The 21,962-nt window shown below is 34.0% G+C and overlaps 1 protein-coding gene across 1 annotated transcript in view; it reads left to right on the top strand.

Moving 5' to 3' along the window:
* Positions 1-499: 499 nt before the first annotated feature.
* Positions 500-21,962, top strand: part of LOC129221196 (trypsin-2-like) — a 35,575-nt gene continuing 14,112 nt past the window's right edge. The window contains exons 1-4 of the mRNA XM_054855648.1: positions 500-618; positions 3,288-3,364; positions 5,936-6,042; positions 8,351-8,622. Of these exons, the coding sequence (XP_054711623.1) occupies positions 525-618; positions 3,288-3,364; positions 5,936-6,042; positions 8,351-8,622 (550 nt within the window). The 5' untranslated portion in view covers positions 500-524. The remainder of the gene's footprint in view (positions 619-3,287; positions 3,365-5,935; positions 6,043-8,350; positions 8,623-21,962) is intronic.

Below are 21,962 nucleotides of genomic sequence, written 5' to 3'. Positions count from 1 at the left end.
CTTAAAAACTTTTAAGTTCTGTAATTTTGCCTGTTATATCTACATACTAATTAAAATATTCGATGGTTTTTAATATTAAAATAACAAAACCAAAACTAGCGGTAAGTCGAACTTTTGATAAGTCGAAGTTTTTTGTCAGTCCCTTTACACTCGAGTTATCACGAATTGACTGTATATATATATATATATATATATATATATATATATATATATATATATATATATATATATATATATATATATATAATATATATATATATATATGTATATCAAACAATATTTTCACGCCTTCAAAAAACCGTATCTATATCCCCCTGTCTGTTCCTATTGTTCTTCCGTACAGCGGTCAATCGGTTTCACTCTCCATCCGAGATTTTATTGTCTCTCGTCTACGGAGGATGACTCGAGCGAGAGGGAAAGGAAGATGGGATCCGGTTTTCTGGGATGTGCTGGCCCCAAGCTTATAAATTCCTCTCCGATTCGCGCTCTCGGACGGCCACTCTTCATGTGTCGCCCAAGGAACGATGGCACTTCCTCTGGGTCGCTTCTTACCCTCGCTCTGCGGAGTCCTCATCTCCCTATCCCTGGTTATCACTGACAGCGGAACGGACTTCGAACGTAAGTTGAACTATTTTTTTTTCTAACCACTGATACGTTCTGAATCGTTTGAAATTAATTATCTGAACAATTTTTCTCATTTTTTTTTTTTTTTTTTTTTTTTCACCCGCGGACTTTTAAAATTTCGCGAACCTGCGGGCGGACTTAGTTCCCTTCCCCTACAAAAACACAAATAAATAAATTTTACTATGCATTAAAACACAATAATAATGGGAATGTTTTTGTTGTGATTAACTTACAATAGTTTTAAGGAAGTGCAAAAGTATTGTTGTTTTTGGTGGGTTTCCCCCCTCCTCCTCTCGTTTTTTTTTTTTTTGGTGGTAAAAACCCCTTACAAATACACTCCCCTACAAACACATAAATAAATAAATTTTACTATGCAAAAACACAATAATAATTGGGATGTGTTTGTCATGGTGAACTTACAATAATTGAGATGCGGAAAAGTATTATTGTTGCTCTTGGTTTTTTTTTTTTTACCCAAAAAAAAAATTCCTCCAACATTTTTTTTTTTAAGTTTTTGATTTTTAACGTGTAATAGCCTTTTGCCGCCTAGTACACAAATTTTCAATCCTCGATAGATACAAATTAATTGATTTTTTGAATAAAATATATGGATATAAGCCATCTTTGATAAAAGCCAGATTTTCACGTTTTTACATCATGTTTTAGTGATCGGAAGAAAGGAAAATCAGATGGTGCAATTCGTAACGAGAATATATTGTCTATTATCAGCAGAAAAGGAGTGATCCTGAAGTATGATACAGCAATAGCAAACTACTCAAGGTGAACCACTAAAAAATATATAAGCTGTGGTGAGCTGCTTTGCTCACAAAATTCACCTGACATTGCAAAATCTGATTTACCTTTATTCCGATCTCTATGTGACAAAACACTTGAAAATTTGTCTAGTAATAAGATTGCCATCTCCAGATATTTTGCTCAAAAACCGAATCATTTTTATTCATCTGAGATTGAAAATTTGTGCACTACGCAACAAAAGGTAGTTGATAACGAGAGTAGTAACGTTGCTGATTAAAACTAAACAGTCTCAAAAGTGTGTTTTGGAGAAAAAACGACATTACTTTTTGACCCCCCCCCCCAATATATGAATGTAAAAATAAGTACAGTGAGTGTTTAAATGCAATGATAAATTATTTATAAGTTGTTATTCTTACGTAAATTAACCTTTGGAAAGAACGCAGATAAATAATCACAAAAATAACGTAAACAATCACATACACGTTTACTGGTATTTTCTTGAATGAGGGTTCCCCCCCCCCCCCCCACCGACAGGAAGAAGTCTCCGAGGACCGGTCAAATTTTTAAACGGACCGATATGGGTTCGTCTCCTGACAAAACTTTTTTTTCTCCACTCACAAGAAAAAAAACTTTTTTTTTTCAAATCTTTTGTTAACATTTATTAGCGTTTCTCATTATTTCACAACAGACAACTGTAATATTGCGAACTAACCCAACGTTGGAAAGAGCTAATATTTTCATCGGCACAAACTTTTGGTTCATGAATCGGCATAAGTTAAGACTCAGTGACGTGATTTCAAAATTATTGCTAGTGGTATTATTGTTAACTAATATTTTTTTACTTTCGTTATTTTGTAATTTTTAGAATTACTACTGCCTCATGAGTTTCAAAAAAATTATTTGTGACTGCACAGTGCACATTTTAACAGCACGCATTGAAAATAACGTATTTTTACCAAGTTGTTACAATTCAAAAAATTATTACTTTTATTTATTACTCATAGAATGCACGAGTATTTTAGAAAAAAGAAAGAATTTTCTTCCATACCATTTTTTATCTGTTTGGAATTTTATAAAATGAAGATGCAAAAATTAATTTAAAATTTTGGTTGGATAAAGTTTTGTTATCCTATTCTTTCTTGATCAAGAGATTCAAAAGCCGACTGCCTAATTTTCAGCAAAGAGTGAAAAATGGACTTCCAGACTGCACCACGCAGGGGCGAGGACGAGTCACATCATTTAGCAAAATTACCAATAGTGCTCAAAATAAAATTCTAATCACATGATCTAAACATAATAATAACGAAAAATTAATAGTCATAAATATTTAATCTTCATAATTTTCGTAAAAGAATTAGTACGAGAGGTTTATTTATTTTTTTTTTTTTTTAATCTTGATTTCACGGTTTTGTTCTTCATGGGGATAATTAATCTTTGATTCATTGTAGGAATTCCTGTAAGGAATTAATTTCATCTCCCGTAGTTTTTCCAAACCTTTAAAATAATGCAAAACTTTTAAAGATCAGAGAGTTTTAGCACTATGCGTAGGAGGGGCAGGGAGAGGAGTTAGCTTTGAATTAGAAATAAATCGAAAACGTATTCGCATTTGCACTTGAACATAGCGAACATTTTCTATTTGGGAGTAACTGAATTTTACTCGAGAGTTTTTCCAAGTGTCCCAAAGAGTGGTGAGTTATATAGGGATGAAATAAACAAACAAATCCACTTTCAAATTTATGGCAGACAAAAATACCTGGGGTGCACGCAAAATTCTAGACAAGTGCAACTAAACAGCAATTTATCACCGTTTCAAACATCCATTTTGAAAAAAAATGCTGAGAGTAAATCATAGGATCACGAGCTCCAAAACTAAAACAGAATTAAAAATCCCGCTTTTTCTTTTTCAGGATGTGGCATCGGACCGGTTTTGACGGGGCGAATCGTCGGTGGCAATGAAACGGAGCCCAATAAATGGCCTTGGCAGGTACATTTCTTTCATTATGATTCTATTCATATATTCCATCTAATGGGTTCTGAGAACAATTTAAGCAAATCCTGAGAATATTATGGAAGCCATCGTCACTACTTAGCCGGAGTTCTTTATCGTTTAATGATAAGAAAGTCTTTTCGACAAGTATTTAGGAGTTGTGACAATAAATTATATAAAACATCTCTTTTGTCTGATAACAAGGTTGACCTTTGAGATGAACTACTGTAATATTTAGTGAGAAGTAAAGTGAACTGCACTTTCTATTATCCGTGTGTGTATTATTCGTTTGTTTGGATTTTCCGTGCAGATAGAAAATTACCTCATTATCCAGGTTTTTTAGCTGTTCTGTGTATCAGAAAAATCTGTAAAATAATTTCTGATCAAGTTTAACAAATCTTAGTTCCCAATAAACTTTTTGACCCTCTCTAATTAGTAAAATCTTTTTTAAGGGTAAGGGAAATGAAATTATCATTGCTGAGAAACAACAAAAAAAAAAAAAATATTCCTCCTTCCTCCCTTCCAAAAAAAGGCAGGTGTAAATTTTGAATTAAATATGTTAAATAACCTAAAGGTCTATATAATTTAATTTTTGGTGAGCTTAATCAAACCTTTAATTTGGTTCAAATGAGATTTAAAACGGCCTTGCAAATGGTTAAAAGTCATTGAAGTATTATTTCGCATTGCCATGGCAAAAATGGGAAAACACGGCCCTGCAAAATTTGAATCATCATGTAAGTGTTTGTGCCATAATGACTGGTTTTTGTATTATTTAGTGTACTGACTCCAAACATGGCAGTAATTTTTCTCAATCATTGAAGTATTTCGACAAAATGGGTTGCAATATACTTGCACGAAAGCTTATTTTGCATATTCTGGGGCTATCTTTCTCAAAACATTAAGCGTTTATTAAATTAGAGCAGTTTCCATTATTTAATACATCCCGGAGAACACGAATTTTCTCTGAGTAAAATCCAAAAAAGTCCTCTAAGTAAAATCTAATCCAATAGTAGTCTGTAGTGAGTTGACGTTCCACCTACTTCGGCTTCCCTTCCATCAACGCTCCATCTCTTGGATACCTTAGTGACTTTCTAATCTTCAAGATTTTAGGAAACGTAGTGCAAACAGAAATTTAAAAACTCTTTCCTACTCATTGAACAACCCAAATCTTTGAATTTGATTGAAATTTCCTTCACGATAGCTTCAATTAGGGGTCATTTAAGTTCCCGAGCAATTTCGGAACAACTTTATTAAAAGAGCCAAGCCTCTTTTTCCCTTTATACTTTTATGCATTTCGCCTCCAAAAAATTTCTCCAAGTATTAAGACCTACAAAACCTATTCCTTTTTGTTTGCTTCCGAAAACTCTGGAAACTTGTTGCCTAGATATATTTTAAAATTTAATCGTTTGACAAAGCTTAAACAAATTGTTCAATCAATCCAAACGTGATTTTAAGGGAATGCAATAAAACTTTATTAGAATCTACCAAAGTTTCCTTTACTACATTTCTGTTTTCAAGTTTTAGTGTATTTCACAAACTCTCTTTCGATCCAGTTATTTTTCTTCTCCTAATCGCACCGTTCGCACAAGCTGGGGCGCTTTGTGTATCCTGTTTGCTAACCAAGAAGCACAGAAGAACTTTTAGATAACTTCTTACACTCAATGAAAGACAGTTTCTTTATGCATTGTACTGGTGAGAGTCAGGCGCGGATCCAAAGGATCCATGGGGGTCATGACAGCACCATCCTCCAAACCAAAGGACCAAAGAAAGCCCAATTCTGTATTTTAAGCACTTAAATTTCGAAAATTTCGCCCCAGAATCCCTAGTAAGGCCCAAAAATGACACATTTGACCCCCGCCATCCTCAAATGATCTCTCAAAAATTTTGACCAATTATTTTGTGCAACGAGAGTTAAAATTATCTGTATAAGCTCTTCCCTGTCTAGATCGTCTCTCTTAGCTATAATTTAATAGCGAAAAAAAAAAAAGAAAGGATAATGACAACATTGGAAACACAAAATATTTCTTTCTTTTTTTTTTTTGCAGAGATGTGCAGCAACGGATAGTCATAAATAAAAAAAAATACAGCACTAATGATCCGAAGTTTGATAAATTTTTCATTCTTTCATCAAAAAAAATCCATTGAAGCTAAGATTATTTATGAAGTTGTTAAGTGGTGTGTCAGCCTAAGAAAGGTAGTAAGAGTGAAAAAACAACTTTACTTCTTCATGAATTTAGTACTCTTATTCCAGGTTTTAACCGAAATCTACGCTGGTAGTATTAAAATTTATTGATGACATGTCTGGGTTGTAATGAGTTTAGATTATTAAATGGAACAAAATCAGAAACGTATGTAAAAATGTTATTATAAACAGGTAGTTTTGTTTTTAGTAAAGAATTCAGTATTGACTTTTAATTTCTTTCCTAATTCTTCAATTAGACTTCAGAGATTGGGTACAGTATTCACTTAAATCCCAAATCAGAGACGTTAGAAACACGAGTCTCTTTTAATTGTTCTTAATACATTTCATCTTTAATATCGAGTGTATAATTACGGATCATTTTTCAGGCCTCTCTCATGTTAACGCATCCCCAGTATGGTAAAGTGGGGCACTGGTGTGGTGCCGTCGTTATACACAAACAGTGGGTCATGACAGCAGCTCACTGCATTTTGAAGTAAGTTTGTACCTAATCAGATTTTATTTACAATTAATTCTCGCGAGTACTGTAATATTTTTTGCTACAATTCAAGCGTATTCTGAGAATTAAAGAAACATAATTATCCTTTTTAAAAAGGATTGTTATATTATAACTATTGCTACTTTTAAAGCGTATTCTGAGAGCTGAAGAGCCAAAATTATTCTTTTTGAAAAAGATATTTATAGTTTTTGCTACTTTCAAAGTGCATTCTTAAGGTTAAAGAATCAAAATTATTCTCTTTGAAAAGATAGTTACAATTGTTGCTACTCTTAAAGCGTCAAGGAGTTAAACTGCTCGTAAACGCCTACTCTTACCTACTAAGAGTTACTCTAAAGTAAGCTTGCCAGATTTCTGAAACGTTCAACCGGGACACCGGAATGACCCCCCTTCCCCTTCCCCAGCGACTCTAGTACTCAAAGTGGTTCCTGATTTTTGGAACGTTTTATAGGACAGTTAAATCTCAATGCTATGAATAAATGGTTACTAATTGTGAATCTAAAACAGGGGCACTAAAAAATGACATAAGCAGGTAAAATTGGAACATTTCACTAAATAAGGTAAAAATTCACAGTTTATTTAAATAAAAAAATATTTGAATGAGGAATAAAAAGTTGTACAACATTTAAATAGACTTTTCACTTTATAGAACTTTTTTAGACAGTCGAGTTTTTTTTTTTTTTTTTTTTTTTTTTTTTTTTAGTCTTGCAAAAATCTTCACAAGCTAATCCGGTATTAATATTACAAATCAATGTTGCAAATGATAAAGTAATTATCCAAAACAATTCTTCTCAGTTAATTATAACGACCTATTTGGTCGTTTGTAATCAAATTCATCTTTTTCCAGGACATGAAGTAAATCGGCCGGGAGGCCGAGATTTTCTTTGAAAACCGGGACTGTCCCGGTCAAACCGGGACGTCTGGCAAGCCTACTCTAAAGCTTCTAAGAGTTAAAGAATAAAAATAATTCTTTTTGAAAAGGATAGTTTTACTCGTTTAAGTCGCAACTCCAGAGCTTAATGGGTTACAAACCACCACTTTTTTTTTGGAAAATTTTTTTTAGAATTAAATTTGTAGGGGTCGGGGTAGAAATGTGACAAGATACAAGGAGTGACTTTTCAATCAAATTTTTTGCTTCTCAAAACTAAAATTGAAATAAACATGACAATGGATTATGTCATTTGGAGAAAAACATATCTGGTTTTAGCATTGCAAAATATAGATTGTATAATGCCTTTGAAAAATTCTACAAATATTTTTTACAAGTTGGAAATTGACCTACAGAAAATTCACATCATATGGCATATCAGATTCTTACCCCAAGCCCTTCATATATAATCTGTTTTGAGCTTTTTTGGTCAAACAAAAATCCGCCAACCCTGATTCCTACTTTATAAACAGGAGCGTTCCCCCATTTTTTTTTCCAATTACAGCACTGGCTTTAATGAATTGTGCAATCCCTCTGACGTTGATTTGAGTATCTGTTTTAATCATTTTTATAATTTCAATAATTTGTGAATTGTGGTGTTGCTCTTCTGCTGCCATTTTACTTATTGACCGTTAAATTTAGATCGCATATTTTTCTGCGATTTTGAGTGTATGTAAGGCTTTGTTGTATATCTAACGTAGTATATCTTTATAAATGAAAAATTATCTCTAATTTTCTCAAAAGCATTTTTAAATATCCTGTATAGCACGAACAGGAAAACAAAATTAGCCAGATTCCATATAAACTATGTTTGATGTAGGCTCTTTATGAATAAATAAAAGTTAAAGATGCTACAAAATTATCGGCATTTTATTTATTTATTTTTTTTTAAATTAAAAAGAAGAAGAAGGGAAAAAAAAGGAGACGAGTATACATTCTATAAAATTTTACCGCTATCTAAAGCATTCCTGCATTAACTTTCCAAATAGTTCTGCTTTCTGTTTGAATATTTCTGCGTTTTGTTGTTGATTTGACCAAGCCATATAAGTCCCTTTACACAGGGAGCTATGAGGCCGAAATTTAGAATCGATGCAAAGTTCAAAAATATTTACGTGCAACTTTGAGCATAGTAAAAGAGAATTACTTTTTCACTGTAACTAATGTCACACTAAAAGAAGTCTTACTTCCAGTATCTAACTCGTTGTATCTCATTTCACTTCAAGATAACTCAGCTTATTTTTGAAAACATAAAAAACATGCATAGGATTCTTATGAGGCAGTTAAGGGAAAAAAAAGAAATGAAGGCAGCACAGCGTTAGATGTAGGCCTGACCCCACTATGATCCCTCATCCGTTACAGCCCACTGTTCTCCCTACCCCAGCCCGTGTTCTGGAAGGTCCGAGTCGGTGAACACAACCTCAAGCTGACGGAAGGGCCAGAGAAGACGATACAGGTGTCCGAGGTGCACTTCCATCCCTGGTACCACGCCTACGACAAAGACATCGCCCTGCTGAAACTGGAAGAAGAAATGGAATTCAACGACTACGTTCGAGCCATATGCCTGCCGGATGAGGATGCCGGATATCTGGGCATGAGATGCGCCGCCACAGGCTGGGGAAAAGTTGATTTTGGTGAGTGGATTTTTGATTAATGTGCGTTGTGACTTATTACATACTAGTGATACCCGCACGGCTTTGCCCGTAATAGAAAAATCAAAAGGTCTTTTGGTTCGCCTGTATATTTACAAATAATGTATGGTGAATTTTCTCGCCAGTTGGCTTGTACCCATCTTACGGTTCCACGTTATGATAATTTCGTATCTCGCCAATTGGCTTGTGCCCATGTTACGGTTCCACGTTATGTTAATTTCGTAATTTACTCGTCCATCTTATGATATTTTTTTTCTTAAAATTGGAATAAAAAAAGAACCACATCGAATTTTCGAAAAATCGCTTCGAGGTGCACACCCCCATGCTACATACTAACTTTGTGCCAAATTTCATGAAAATCGGCCGAACGGTTTAGGCCCTATGCGCGTCACAGACATCCTCCGGACAGAGAGACTTTCAGCTTTATTATTAGTAAAGAAGATAAAGATGAGGTAGTGAGAAGCAAAGGAATGCAAGTGGCAAAATTAAAAATTTTGAAATAAATAGTACAAATGGTAACCCCTCCTCTGTCTTGGGGCAAGAGATAGAACTAGTAACCCTGGTTGGTGCTGCTGTACAGCATGATTTAGAAAAAAAATCAATGAACACCTACCTAGAACGTAATCTTTATATGCGTTTTAATCGAAACTTGAAAATGTCCACTTGCATTCCTTTGCTTCTCACTGCCTTATATGTTTTTGAAAGGACACATTTGTAGTCTTCCATTACCCAGGTTTTCATAAGCAGTTATCAGGGTGGGGGCCATGGCACAGATATTTGACGGGGGTTTTACCAGAGAACCACAAGAATGCTAAAAAAATTAAATAGATTGTAATCGAAAGATCAATTTCAGACAATTTTTGACGCACAAATTATTTGGCCTCTTTCTCTCATTATCGAAATATGAAGTCTTAAAACCTGCAAAAATTTTATAAAAGTGCCAAATTTAAAGATTTGGTAAGAAATTGAAATGTACCACGCGATTTCACCATCTACATGTTGCAGGAACTCCGTCTGTAAAGCGCGTGAAAAATGTCTTCCTTTACCCCCCGAAACTTGCCAAATTTGGCGACTATTCTCAAAATTTCAGCAGACTTTAAGATCTCATATTTCGTTAGCGGGGACGCGAGAGCAAATAAGTTACTTATCCAGAAACATGTTTTAACATTCCCTTTAGATCGCTACTAATTTAGTTTTTTTTTTTTCATTATTACACAATTGTATGATTTCTAGGTTAGACTTTTTTGAGGCTCTCGTTTTTGAGAGTGGTCTATCAGATTTGACGGCGGAGGGGGGGGGGCGGGAGGGACATCGCTCTTTGGAGAAAGGCACCTAATCTGCTATATCTTATGTAATATCGTTGCAAATTTACGCCTAATACAGTGAACTCTCTCCTTCCTTTTAACTACTTTAGGAAAACATACGCATGACATCGTATGCTAACATTAATTTTGATGGGTATAATGTGGAAGGCTATTGAGGATGATTAGAAAAATTGAGTCAAAAAGACACGTTAACAGGCTTTGGTCAACTTAGATTAAGAATTAGATTTTAGTTTGCAATAGAGAGGACATTTGCATGCTTCCTATAGGAAGGTAAGGAAGCTCATGCCCGGGTTAATCTTTGTTCAATTTGCTCCCTCGGCAGGGGCTTCCCGATAGGAGGTCACTGTGACTTCCCAAAAATTTCCTTATTCAGCAAAATGATCTTCATTCCGCTAAATTTGGAGTTCTGCAAAATTGTCATCATTCGGCGAAATTTGGAGTTCCATTGGGCAAATTGAGAATATCCACCTTCCCAAAAATGTAACTTCGGAGAGCACATGTACCTCGGTTTTCATACCCGTAAACTTAGTTATATAAACTTTACTCTAAATTATTTCGAGCAAGTTTGTATTAATTAATTTTGCTCTTTTATATACATATATATACTTTTTTTTTTTGTGAGTGGTTTCAAAGTTTCGAATTGCCGTATAAAATAACTAGAAACAAAATAAAGTCTTTGTAAGCAACCACTTTTACTGGAAGGCCTCCTCCTCAAAACAACCAAAATTTGATGAATCTCTAGTTGTCTCTCATTATTTCTCTGAACCACAGATGTACTTCTTATCTTACTGCATTTCAAGTTTAATCTTCAAAAAAAAAAAGATAGAAAAAAATCTCTATCGCCTGTGTGTCATTTAGAATATTTTCTTACTTTTAAGATCATTAATTTATGGAGATTATGCTGAAGAAGTCATCAAAATGCTACCAAAAAGATAGGTTAAGCAAAAGTGAAAAACTTCACCTGTTTGTTTATCTATTCGTTGACAAAAAGGAAAACCAGCTCTGTGAAAAGAAAAAACTCTACTTGATATTCTTATCCGATACTTTTTAACAGGAAAATGCGATTCAAACGGGTGAGAAAATTAGAGGTTGTTATAAAAAGAAGGCACGAAAATTTCAAGGATACATGCGCATTGCTTGACCTTATCTGCACATTTTGAGGGTCGATTTCTTTTGTTTATTTGCATTTTTTTACACATAAAAGCTGAAACCTATTATAATGCATGTCAGGCCACGACGTGCTATTCTTCCAGCTATTAGCAGAAAGTTACTTGAATGACTGCTTTTGTAACATCAGCGGTGTGAAGCCGGTGATTATGTTGTTGAGTGGATCAGTGCTTAGAGGAATTTGTCATTCCCGAATTAGATGTTATGTGTTTAACATTGAAATTAATGTCAGTGAAGAAAAGCAAAACGCATCAATCACTTTAACGACGTTTCCTTTCAACGTGTTGTGGGTTAAAGTGATCCTCAAAGCACCACCAACTTGGTACATCATGGTGAACTCGTGGTGGAATAATATTCTTGGGCTTTTAAAATGGTCACTTAGACTCAAATGGAAGCTCTATGTGGTGGTTTAAATGATTGCTATAAGTGCTCATACCATCGTTATTAGTATAATTATCATCATCAATATCAACCATCATCAATCATCAGCTGAATAAATCTCTCATTTCTCCTGCATGTTGTGATCTGATGTCATGGATTTCCAGTCAACTCCAGAGACTCATTATGTCCGAGACTTTCAGAGACTTATTATGTCCAAGATTTTCAGTGACTCATTTTGTCAGAGACTTTCGGAAACTCATTATGTCCGACATTTTCAGAGACTCACAATGTCCGAGACTCTGAAATCCATTATGTCTGACGCTTTCAGAGACTCGTTGTGTCCGAGACTTTCGGGGATTCATTATGTCCGACACTTTCAGACCCTCATTATGTCAGAACATTTTGATTGAAGAAGATTTATGGTGGCGTGGAGGGAGTTAATCAATGAGATATTAGTTCAGGATCGAAAAGATCACCTTTCATTTCACTAGTCAATACCAAAAATGCATCCGGCTCAAAAATAGCTATTTCCTAAATATTTTGCCCTACTAAATACGAAAATCACCATAAAAAGTTGAGATTAGCTCTAGTTTTTAAGATATAGAACCAACTAGGATAGTGAATTCTCACGAATGTTATCTTTTCCTGTCAGATAGAAACAATTCTCATAGGACTGACTGTCTTCTAAACTTCGACCCATGGTTAGGATAGAAAATCTCACAACATAAAACTGAAATGGACTTCAAGAAATTTAAATTCTGGGAAGAGAAATGCCCAAAATCAGCCTCCAGTAGATCCAACCTATTCTGCTCCTACTTATGCTCATTCTGCTGGGGATAATAAAGAACTTCGTGAAAGCTGTGAACAAAAACAATTTTTGTATACCTTAGAGGGAAATTTCCAAGATATATAAGCTAAGGTTAAGGAGAGAGTTTTTAACGGCCCTTCAAATACGCGCATTTATGAAAATCACTGCTTTTGAAAAAAAAAATAACGAGGGAAAGAAAACACCCAGGAAGCCTCTAAGGCTTGTATTACAAGTATTTCTAAGCAGCAGAGAAGACGAGAACTAAAATCAGTTGGTCAAACAATCCCTACGGAAGTTCCGTGATCATTTATGAATGATGTGTCTCTAAAACTCGATTTTGTTCACTTCTTCCAGGATATTTTGTTTAAAAACTAAAGCTATGCGCAGAGAGCATGAGGAAAGGTTTCCCCAAGATATTTTTTTAAATGGAACGCAGATATCAAGGTCATTGGGCTGCGTTAATGCTCACCAAATGCTGCTGAACAATTACAAGAGATGACCCTTTTTTAACGTACAAAAAGTATTCGAAAATGAAGGGTTTACAGCAATAAGCGAAAAGCAACCACTGCTTTCCCTAAAATTAAGCATAGTTTAATAAAACAGAACATATTTATTAACATTTATTACACAAGATTTTTTTCCCTTTTTTAACATTACCTTTAAATCAATGTGTGGTGTTGTGATTTAAATCAATGTGTGTGTATCTTTCTTCAGTGGGCTTTTACGTATCTTGAAAACAAGAGCTAATAAAAAATATCAATTGTCATATTCGTTTTTCTCGACTCAAAATTAGTAGGAAGTGATTATTTAAAATCAGGATGCGGACAAAAAATTATTTTTTGTTGACTAGTGTTATCAGTTCGCGCTCGATAAAGCGTCAAGTTCTATTTCAGTCCTTTTCTAGCCCTGTAGGAGAAACAGCGTAACGCTGCAACGTACATCGCAGAATTTTTGAGAATTTCCGCATACTATTTCTTAGTAGACTTAGTAGTTTCTTAGTAGCTAAAAAAACCTAAAATTTTTAAAGGGAAAAAAATCTGAAACTTAAGCGTGCGAAAATTTATACCGTATTTTCCGGAATATAGTCCACCGATAGCATTTGCTTGTGTTTTTAAAGTTAAGTATTTCATTTTTAAGCATTTCTCGAGGTTCATTTAGTTTTTAACTAAAAATCTAATTTCGTTTTACCTTGCAGATGACTTTTGCGATTTTCAATTTGAGTCGCAAAATGCAGAAAGACATTCTGCTGCCGGGTTGAGTAGATGATACATACTGCACCAAATGATTGATGAAGGCTGAAGTTGCTCTAGTTTCGCGCGACCGTCTTTTTAAGTCTTCCTACAAGAATTTTTCGCTTTTCAAAACTGCTTTACAATACATCTGTTTCATATTAATTGTTACATGAAAAAGGAGCTTGTCCCTAGGGATTCTAATGTTTACATTTTGTATGAAGCCTTGGAATTACCATGGGTTACTGCAAGGCGAAGTGACCAAGTAAAGTACTTATTCAAGTATGAAAAAAGTTCATAAAATCATACAGATTTCCACCTTTCTCTTTGAAATTAACCCTCTCAATCCTTCATCTTGTGATCTTGTCCTTGTTATGCTCTGCCAGTAAAAGTTTGGTCTGATAGTGAGTGCAAGGCTTAACTAGATCCAGTGATCAAAGTTAGTTTCAGTGAGTGAGTGAAACCCATCGATTCTTTACTCTCGAGGAAGTTATTACGCCCCTCTTTCATTCAATCCCGTTAAAGCTTTAAATAAACATGAAAGAAAACTCAGTGCATCACAAAAAATGTCCCTAAAAAGTCAATATTAATGGAATTCATTAAATACGTAGTAGAAAAAAAAATTAAAGTATGATTTTGAGATGGGAAAGCATCTTTCTTTCCATCTGATCTCTCTCCCTCTCCCCTTTAAACGCAATAACTTTTGGGGTTACAGTCCTCAAAAGAACAAGTTCTAACGCAATATCTTTATGTGAAAGATCTTTTCTCGCCAACAGCTCAGTCTCTCTCTTTCTCTCTTTCTTTTTTTTCTAACAGTTTTGTTTAGCTTTGAATAGCTCAAAAAAATAAAAGTTCCCACGAGAAAACTTTAATTTTCAGTAAATTCTTATGTAACATGTAAAGTTTTGAAATGACGGGCCATCATAGGAAACTGCCAAGAAACAGTTGACGTTAAACTTTGCCAGGATTCTCCATTTGCACTACGGTAATCTTTTTATGATAAAAGTCAACAAGCATACTATGCTTTTATTTAATGTATTGCAGAAATAGAATACGCACGTTTGATTCTTAGTTAAACAAAATCTAGTATTATTTTTCGAAAAACAAACAAAAAGGAATTTTTGGCTTTTTTTTTTAAATTCTGGTGTTATTTTTCATTAGCATATCTTTAGCCTTTGAAGGTTGTGACACACATTTTTTCAAAGCAAGGATAGTTTTTGTTATCATCATAACAGTGAAAATAACCTTGTTAAATAAGAGAATTTAAGCAGCAAATTTACATTCCATCAGTTACTTCAGTTCCTTCCTTAAGTAGCAAACGGTATTTTCTCTTGTTATTAATTCTTTCTGTTGTGTATACTGACGTACTTATGCATGGTGTAACAAAAGTATAATAAAAACAAACATCTTCAGTAATCTTTGGAGCATTCGAGTGGAAAAAGATCTGGAAGATCTAAAGATGTCCTTTAAACGCCCAGAAATATCGCTCAAATGGGCAGTAGAGAATTGCAGTGAATGTAAATCGCTTACAAATTAAGACATTTTTTAAATCTTAAATTCTTATCTATGCTTCACGTACTCTCCGACTAAACTGGTAGATTTTGTTTTGAAATTACGTGTCTCAAAGTTGTTCTTCCGTAGCAACCACAATTCTGGCAAGTGTTGGGCAATTAACTCTAATTTTTATTCAACCCTATAATACAAATGCAAGTAAAGAACTGTTTATATTTACCCGGAAAAACAAGAAAATAATTAGAACGATTTACAATTATGCTGCTATATATACTTGGAAAGTAGTAGAGGTGCGACATCGATGGCAAAACATTGATGTTTCAAACATCGATGTAAAAAATTAAAACATCGATGGTATTGATACATCGACCAAGAAACATCGATGTTTTCAAATATCGATGTTTTAAAACATCGACCAAGAAACATCGATGTTTTAAAACATCGATCTTTTTGATTGGTTCTAATGGTGCAAGAGCCTAGATAGGCTATACTGCACCAAACGATAGTTTTTAAGATACAAGAGATCAACTTTTTATCAATGTACAGTCGGACCTCTATATATCGAACTTCCACATATCGAAATTTTCTATATATCGAAATCCCAGCAAATTCCTATGTTCATTACATAGAAAAATTGTTTCTATATATCGAAAAAATCTCTATATATCGAAAAAAAATTTCGAGACATTCGTAGATTTTTTTCTCTCTTTAGACTGTTTGTCTCATGAAAAATAAAATTTAAGGGAGCAAATTATGTTCACTAAAAGTTGCTGCGAAACTCATAAGGAATCTGGGGTTCAGGGGTGTGTAGATAGGTCGTTGTTTCGTTCTAGAATTTTTAAATTCCCACAAGTTTATTTCAAATATCTTAGTTGTAACCAGTAACATAGTAAAATCAGTTTCAAGTCATCCCTTTTGTCTGTTGATTATCGTTAGTAATCGTTTTAGATGCAGTAAAAATCATTCAAGTTAAGTAGATTAATTTTTTACTTTTCTCTCGATTTGTCAAAACGAAAATCCCCTCATGTTGCGGATCAAGTTGAATTGCAGAAGAATGAAGATGTATGAAGGCGCAAAAATGTAATTTCTGTTATATTTTTAATTATTAACTTTCGTTTAACTCGATGCTCGTATCAATTAGAAATTAGGTTTCATACACGAAAATTAGCTTTGATTTTAATGTTTTAGGAGATTTTTAGGATAAAATAAGATCGTTTCTAAATATCGAAATTTCTATATATCGAATTTTTTCCGGCAATTTGCTACTTCGATATATGGAGGTCCGACTGTATTAGATACATTTTTGAATATGCTACACTACAGATTTACATATATGATAATCTCTAACATAAGTTTCTTATTCGATCAGTGAATTCTTTTGCCATTGCATCAATTCGTTGAATTATAGTTATTATTTCAGAAATTTCTAAGTAAAGCCAATAATAAATTATATATGTATTTATAGAATACATACCCGACTAATGTATTACATACCTCAAATCAAGAATAAATTTAATAGGAATAATTTCGCAGCGAGCGTGTGAAAATGAGATCTGCATTTCAGAATTATATTGCTTCAGTACTTCTTTTGTCAGACATCAATTACTTTTGTATATAGCATAAGGGGTATGACATTGATGTCGATGTTGCAGAGAGTTCAATGTTTCTATGTCAATTTATCAACACCATCGTTTTTTTTTTTTTTTCTTTCTTTTTCTTTTTTTTTTTTTTTTTTTTCTTTCATTTTGAAGATCGATGTTTTGAAACATTGATGTTTTTCAATCGATGTCGCTTCTCTGTGAGAAAATGTATTCTTATTTTTAATTGAAATACAAAAACATCAGCATCGAAAAAACATCAAACCCAAAACATCGATGTTCCAAATATATCGAAAGTAAAACATCGATGTTGAAAACATCGATATTTTAACAAAAACGTCGATGTTTCCAAAACATCGACATCGATGTCGCACCCCTAGAAAGTAGTCATGATTTGCATTAAGTTTTTAGCACTATTAACTATTTAAATGATTTCTTAAACTGATAATTTTGCACAGCTTGTACGTGAAAATGAAGAAATAAATGACGACATACTTGAGAACTCGATTGAATAGCTCTTAGAATGCAATCCCTGTTTTGAAAATTGAGAGCAACATATTAGTATTGCCGGAAATTAGCCGAAATTCACAATTTTATTTGAACATAACAATTTAAGCTTAGTAAGAATTTTTCTCTGTCTCAAATCAAGGCTAAATGAAATAAATTCGAAAGCTTTTCATTGAAAATCTTACTAATCCGAAAATTGCACATAATTTATTCAGTATTTAAATGATCTTTTTTTTAGCTTACGATATTTTCTTTGGTAAAACTTTTAAGCTCAAACTACTTATCCACTACACTGATGTGAAACTCTACAGAACAAAACAGTTAAAACCATGAAGTGGTTGTTTCTTTATTTAAACTAAGTTTATTAAAAGCTTCTCTAAAGTTGCAATCAGGCCAGTCATTTAGGGGGTCATGAGGATCAACTGCCACCCTGGCTTTGAAAAGTTAATGTATTTGCATAAAAGTGGGCGTGGATTTTGTTGTCTTACAATGAAATATGGATTGAATATACCCTCCCCCTCCCTCCAGGAAAAATTTGACACACCTGGTTGCAATGTAGAAGGTGCAATATATAAATTATATACAAAACCTTTAAGTCATAGTTAAACCTACGAAAGGCGCAATGCAGGATTTTGGGGGTTTACTCCCTCCCCTAAGAATTCTTTAGTTTAACCCATATTGTCAGTCATAAAATGGTGATTTATGTACATTTAAGGCTTGTTATAGCTGACGCCTCCTCCCCCGGGGAAAGAAAATTCTCCCTGTGAAATTTGAAGTACACGTAAGCAAATGTTATAAGCTGTACTTAAGACATTCCTTTTCGTTTTACAATAATACAAATGCTAAAATTCTGCACACACAAATCTTTATCTTCTTGTTTACATAACCATTGAATCTGGTGTCCAAAAGGAACTTTTAAAAAATGCAAAATCTCTTCTTAGTGATTGCAGCTGTAGAAAGTAATTCATTGTACGATAAAAGTTTAATAATTTAAATGAATTGATATTTGGCTTGAAACAGGTAACCATTCATCATTTTAAAAACTATGGACAAAATTTTTGTGTATTTTTGCATTCTTTTTCCCCTATTTACAAGGACAAAATTCGCTACAGTGGCGGTTTATTGTCGCGATTGCGAGGGGCTCCAAAGGGGATCTATCAGGCACAGGAAAAATATTTTGAGTATTTCTGTTCATCTCTAAGCTATCCAATAATGTATTGCGATAGGCCAACAAACCTGTGAATCCGCGACTGATCGATTATAAAATTTTTAAAAAATATCCATTTCTTTAAAAACTTGCTTTTGTAAACTACTGTTTTTTCTTCGAAACTGCAGCATTTTTCATAGCAACAACCTTCAAAAAAGGGGGGGGGAGATAATTAAATTTTGTGATGTTTTATCTGATTAGATAACTTAAATGGTAATGTAAGTTTAGTGATAACAGATGGCAGCACTATAGATTTCATTAGTCTCAAAATCAGCTGTATTTTCGTATATTTGAGACAAAATATTTCTCTCAAAATCAAATGTTACTTTAATTCTAGGTTCTAAAGTAACTAAAACATAGGATATTAATTTTCGTAATATCAATAGGCATTTCTATACGCTTTAATTTCCGTTTTAAATTTTCTAAAAGAAATAGCAGGCATTAATTTAAATTTAAATACATCATAGATGCATACCAGTTGTGGAAAATTGGATTGCTCCTTTTGCCACTCACAGTTAAATTATATTGAATTTCGTAATGCATAATATTGCAAATTTATTCTGAGCTTTTCTTGTTACTCGTACTCCCCCTCCACCTCGTAGTTCAAGTCCTAGTCCATAGATAAAACGTGCTGCCACCTACATTCATGAAATAGTTTTAATATTTCAATTAACTTATAAAATTCATAAATTTTACTAATATAGAAATAGATAACATTAGTTCCCCCAATAGGTTCATTAAAAAAAACAGCGACAATCAACATAAAGTCTTCAAAATAAGTTTCAATCTTGGGGCGTTGCTGTTTAAAAAAAATATTATGTATTTAAATAAATACAAATAACTATTTGCTAGAGATTTCAACAAGACGCTATAATTCGAAATTACGTTGCTTGGCTGTGCGTTTCAATTTTCACTTTTTGTATATTGGCGAACAACCTGTGTGACAAGTAGCGCATACTCCGCGCATATTGTCAGCATTAAAGTAAATTTGTAGATTTCCAAATTTCTACACACAAAATGGCTGCCGACTGAAGAAAAGAACGCGGCTTCCAAGTTCTGATCAAAATTTTTGGGATTTTTTTTTTTAATGGAAATTGTGTTATTTATCTTTTGTTTTGAGTCTTCAATATTTATTTTCACCGGCACTTCCTCAGAAAAATCTAATCAGCAATGACGACAGATAAATTTGCGTTTATAACTTTGAGAATATTTTCGTATGACCCTCGAGTAATGTTACATTATGCGTTAAAATCTCAACAAAAAAAAAAGGAATTTTAGTAAAAAAAATATTTGTTTTCAGGCAATTTTTTTTAGAATCATAATTAGTAAAAAAGTCAGACCTGTCATTCTGTCATTTGGAAGATATTGATTTCATCGTCCCAGTTTTTAAAGGCACAATGTATTTAAACGTGTGTAAGTACTTTATTTTAATGGCATTTAATATTGGCTCCCCCACACTCCTTGAAAACTTTTGAAATGACAGGCTTGTGCTAAATTTTCTGTAAAAACAATTCAAGCTTTTCATGTCCGTTTAAATACAATAGAGGTATCAAACGAAAACCAACATAAAAAAGGAAGTCAATTACGAAGTATGACAACTAGGTGAGAAAGTACGTAACCTATACAATTGACTCATAATTTCTGCTATATATCGATAGCCCCCTTGTGTCATTCAGAGACTGCAATTTCGGGACTCGTCAGCCTGGAATTGACAATGACTGAGCTGGAGGTACATTTCATCTGATTGGACTTGAGACGGTATATTGCATGTAGTCCTGCTGATATAACTCATATTTGACCGAAATTAAAAATTATTTTAATGTTGCTAGAACTTTGTTGCAGCTTCAGAGCAATAATGATATAGAGCGCGCCTTTCATTGTCGGTAAGGCAGGTATCGCCTTTCAGGAAGAAATTGATTGTGGTCAAGAAATAAGAGGAATTATGCCCTGTGTTTTAGTGAAGTTACCCGTTTCATTAAATTTGAAAGAGGGAAAATCATAGGGCTTAAATTTAGACCTTTCAGCTCCCAAACTGGTCACGTAAATGTGGTCAGAAACGTTTTCATGCTGAAAACCAATGTATTCATCCTTGATCACTCTACTTGATCACTGAATTCACAACCCAGGTTTAGCTTAGTTAATGAGTTTTTCTTTCTGGCAAATGCAATATACTCTTTAAAAAACGCTCTAATTGAGCCAAACTTTTGGTTACTACAAGCACCAAAAGAAGTATAATTCCTGAATTTTAAGAGCAATACTACCGTGCTAAGCACAAACGTCATGTCTGCACTTTTTATCAAAATTGAGTTACGGTCGCCAGGTGGCTCTTTATTACATATTTCACCTAAATACAATGTTTTATAGTCATACGCCAAAGGGAATTATTTTTTAAAGAATTGTAAAAAAAAATCCATCTGAATCAAATATATGGAGCAGCATAATTTTAAACGGCAATCTCTCATTTTGAACTCAGCTGCAGATACTACTTTTGCGCTTAGCACGGCATAATAGTAAATACATTTTCCTCCGTCCAAGATGAAATTTGAAACAAAAATTTTAAGTAATGAAAATGCATAACACAAAAAGAAAAATAGTTCAAAATTTCGGTTCATCAAAAATTGAGAATTTAAGATTGACGAATCGATTTTATACCGAAGTATATTTCTTCTAGCTGCTGAGCTGGACCTATATTTGCACAAATATACAGTGAAAGTGGATCAGCAATAAATATTCCTATACTGATAATGGATGAAGTAGCTGCATTTTTAGAAATTACAAGAATCTTTGTGTATCGTGAATTTGATTAAGAAAAACACCGAACTCTGCTGTGTACATCTGATATCGGGGCCGGACCCGAATTAAAAATTTTAAGATAGTAGGCCAGACGCATTTGCAGGAACTTCCTTGAGTAGTACAACCGACGAAAGTGCATTTGTGTTACAACTGTAGACCTTTAACGCATATGCATCAGGCTGGGGTACACAAGCGTGTAGCCCAGCCAATTGCATATGCAGGGGTGCCCCCCCCCCCCTAAATTTCGCGAAGACCCACCCTTTCTCAAAAAAAAGCAAGAGCGCCCCTAAAAAATGAGAAAAATACCCCTCAAACCCTAAAAATTTCAATGGCGCAGTCTGCGCCAGGACCCCACTTAGGTGGGCACCCCTGGCATATGCGGAACTACCTAAGCGCGAAAAATAAATAGAAAAAATTGGCTGTTTTGATGTTGATATGCACTTTATTTATCGAACTTCATTTTAAACTACATAACGTGCAAGTTAAATCCACAATATCATGTTTCGGTACAATTTTCTACATCTGTTAGTTTTGGAGACCGCTGGAGCCAGGGCGCCCCAAGGCCGGGCCTCAAGGGCCTAATGGTAAATCAGGAACTGATCGGAGTCGAGGTTGCCCGATCGGTGAGGCATCGAATCATGGCTGAAGTAGCACTGGTTCGATGCCACCTGTCTAGGACTCTCCGTGTATGCTAAAGGTCACTTGCACACATTAAATCACAAAAATTCCCCTTTTAAATCAGTACCTTTGAGGGTACTAAATCAGGGATTTTTTGACTGTTGGTCTGGACCATTA

Source organism: Uloborus diversus, chromosome 4, assembly GCF_026930045.1.
Source record: "Uloborus diversus isolate 005 chromosome 4, Udiv.v.3.1, whole genome shotgun sequence".
Lineage (NCBI taxonomy): Eukaryota > Metazoa > Arthropoda > Arachnida > Araneae > Uloboridae > Uloborus > Uloborus diversus.
The sequence above is the reverse complement of the archived record's forward strand: the minus strand, read 5'-3'. Positions and strand labels throughout refer to the sequence as shown.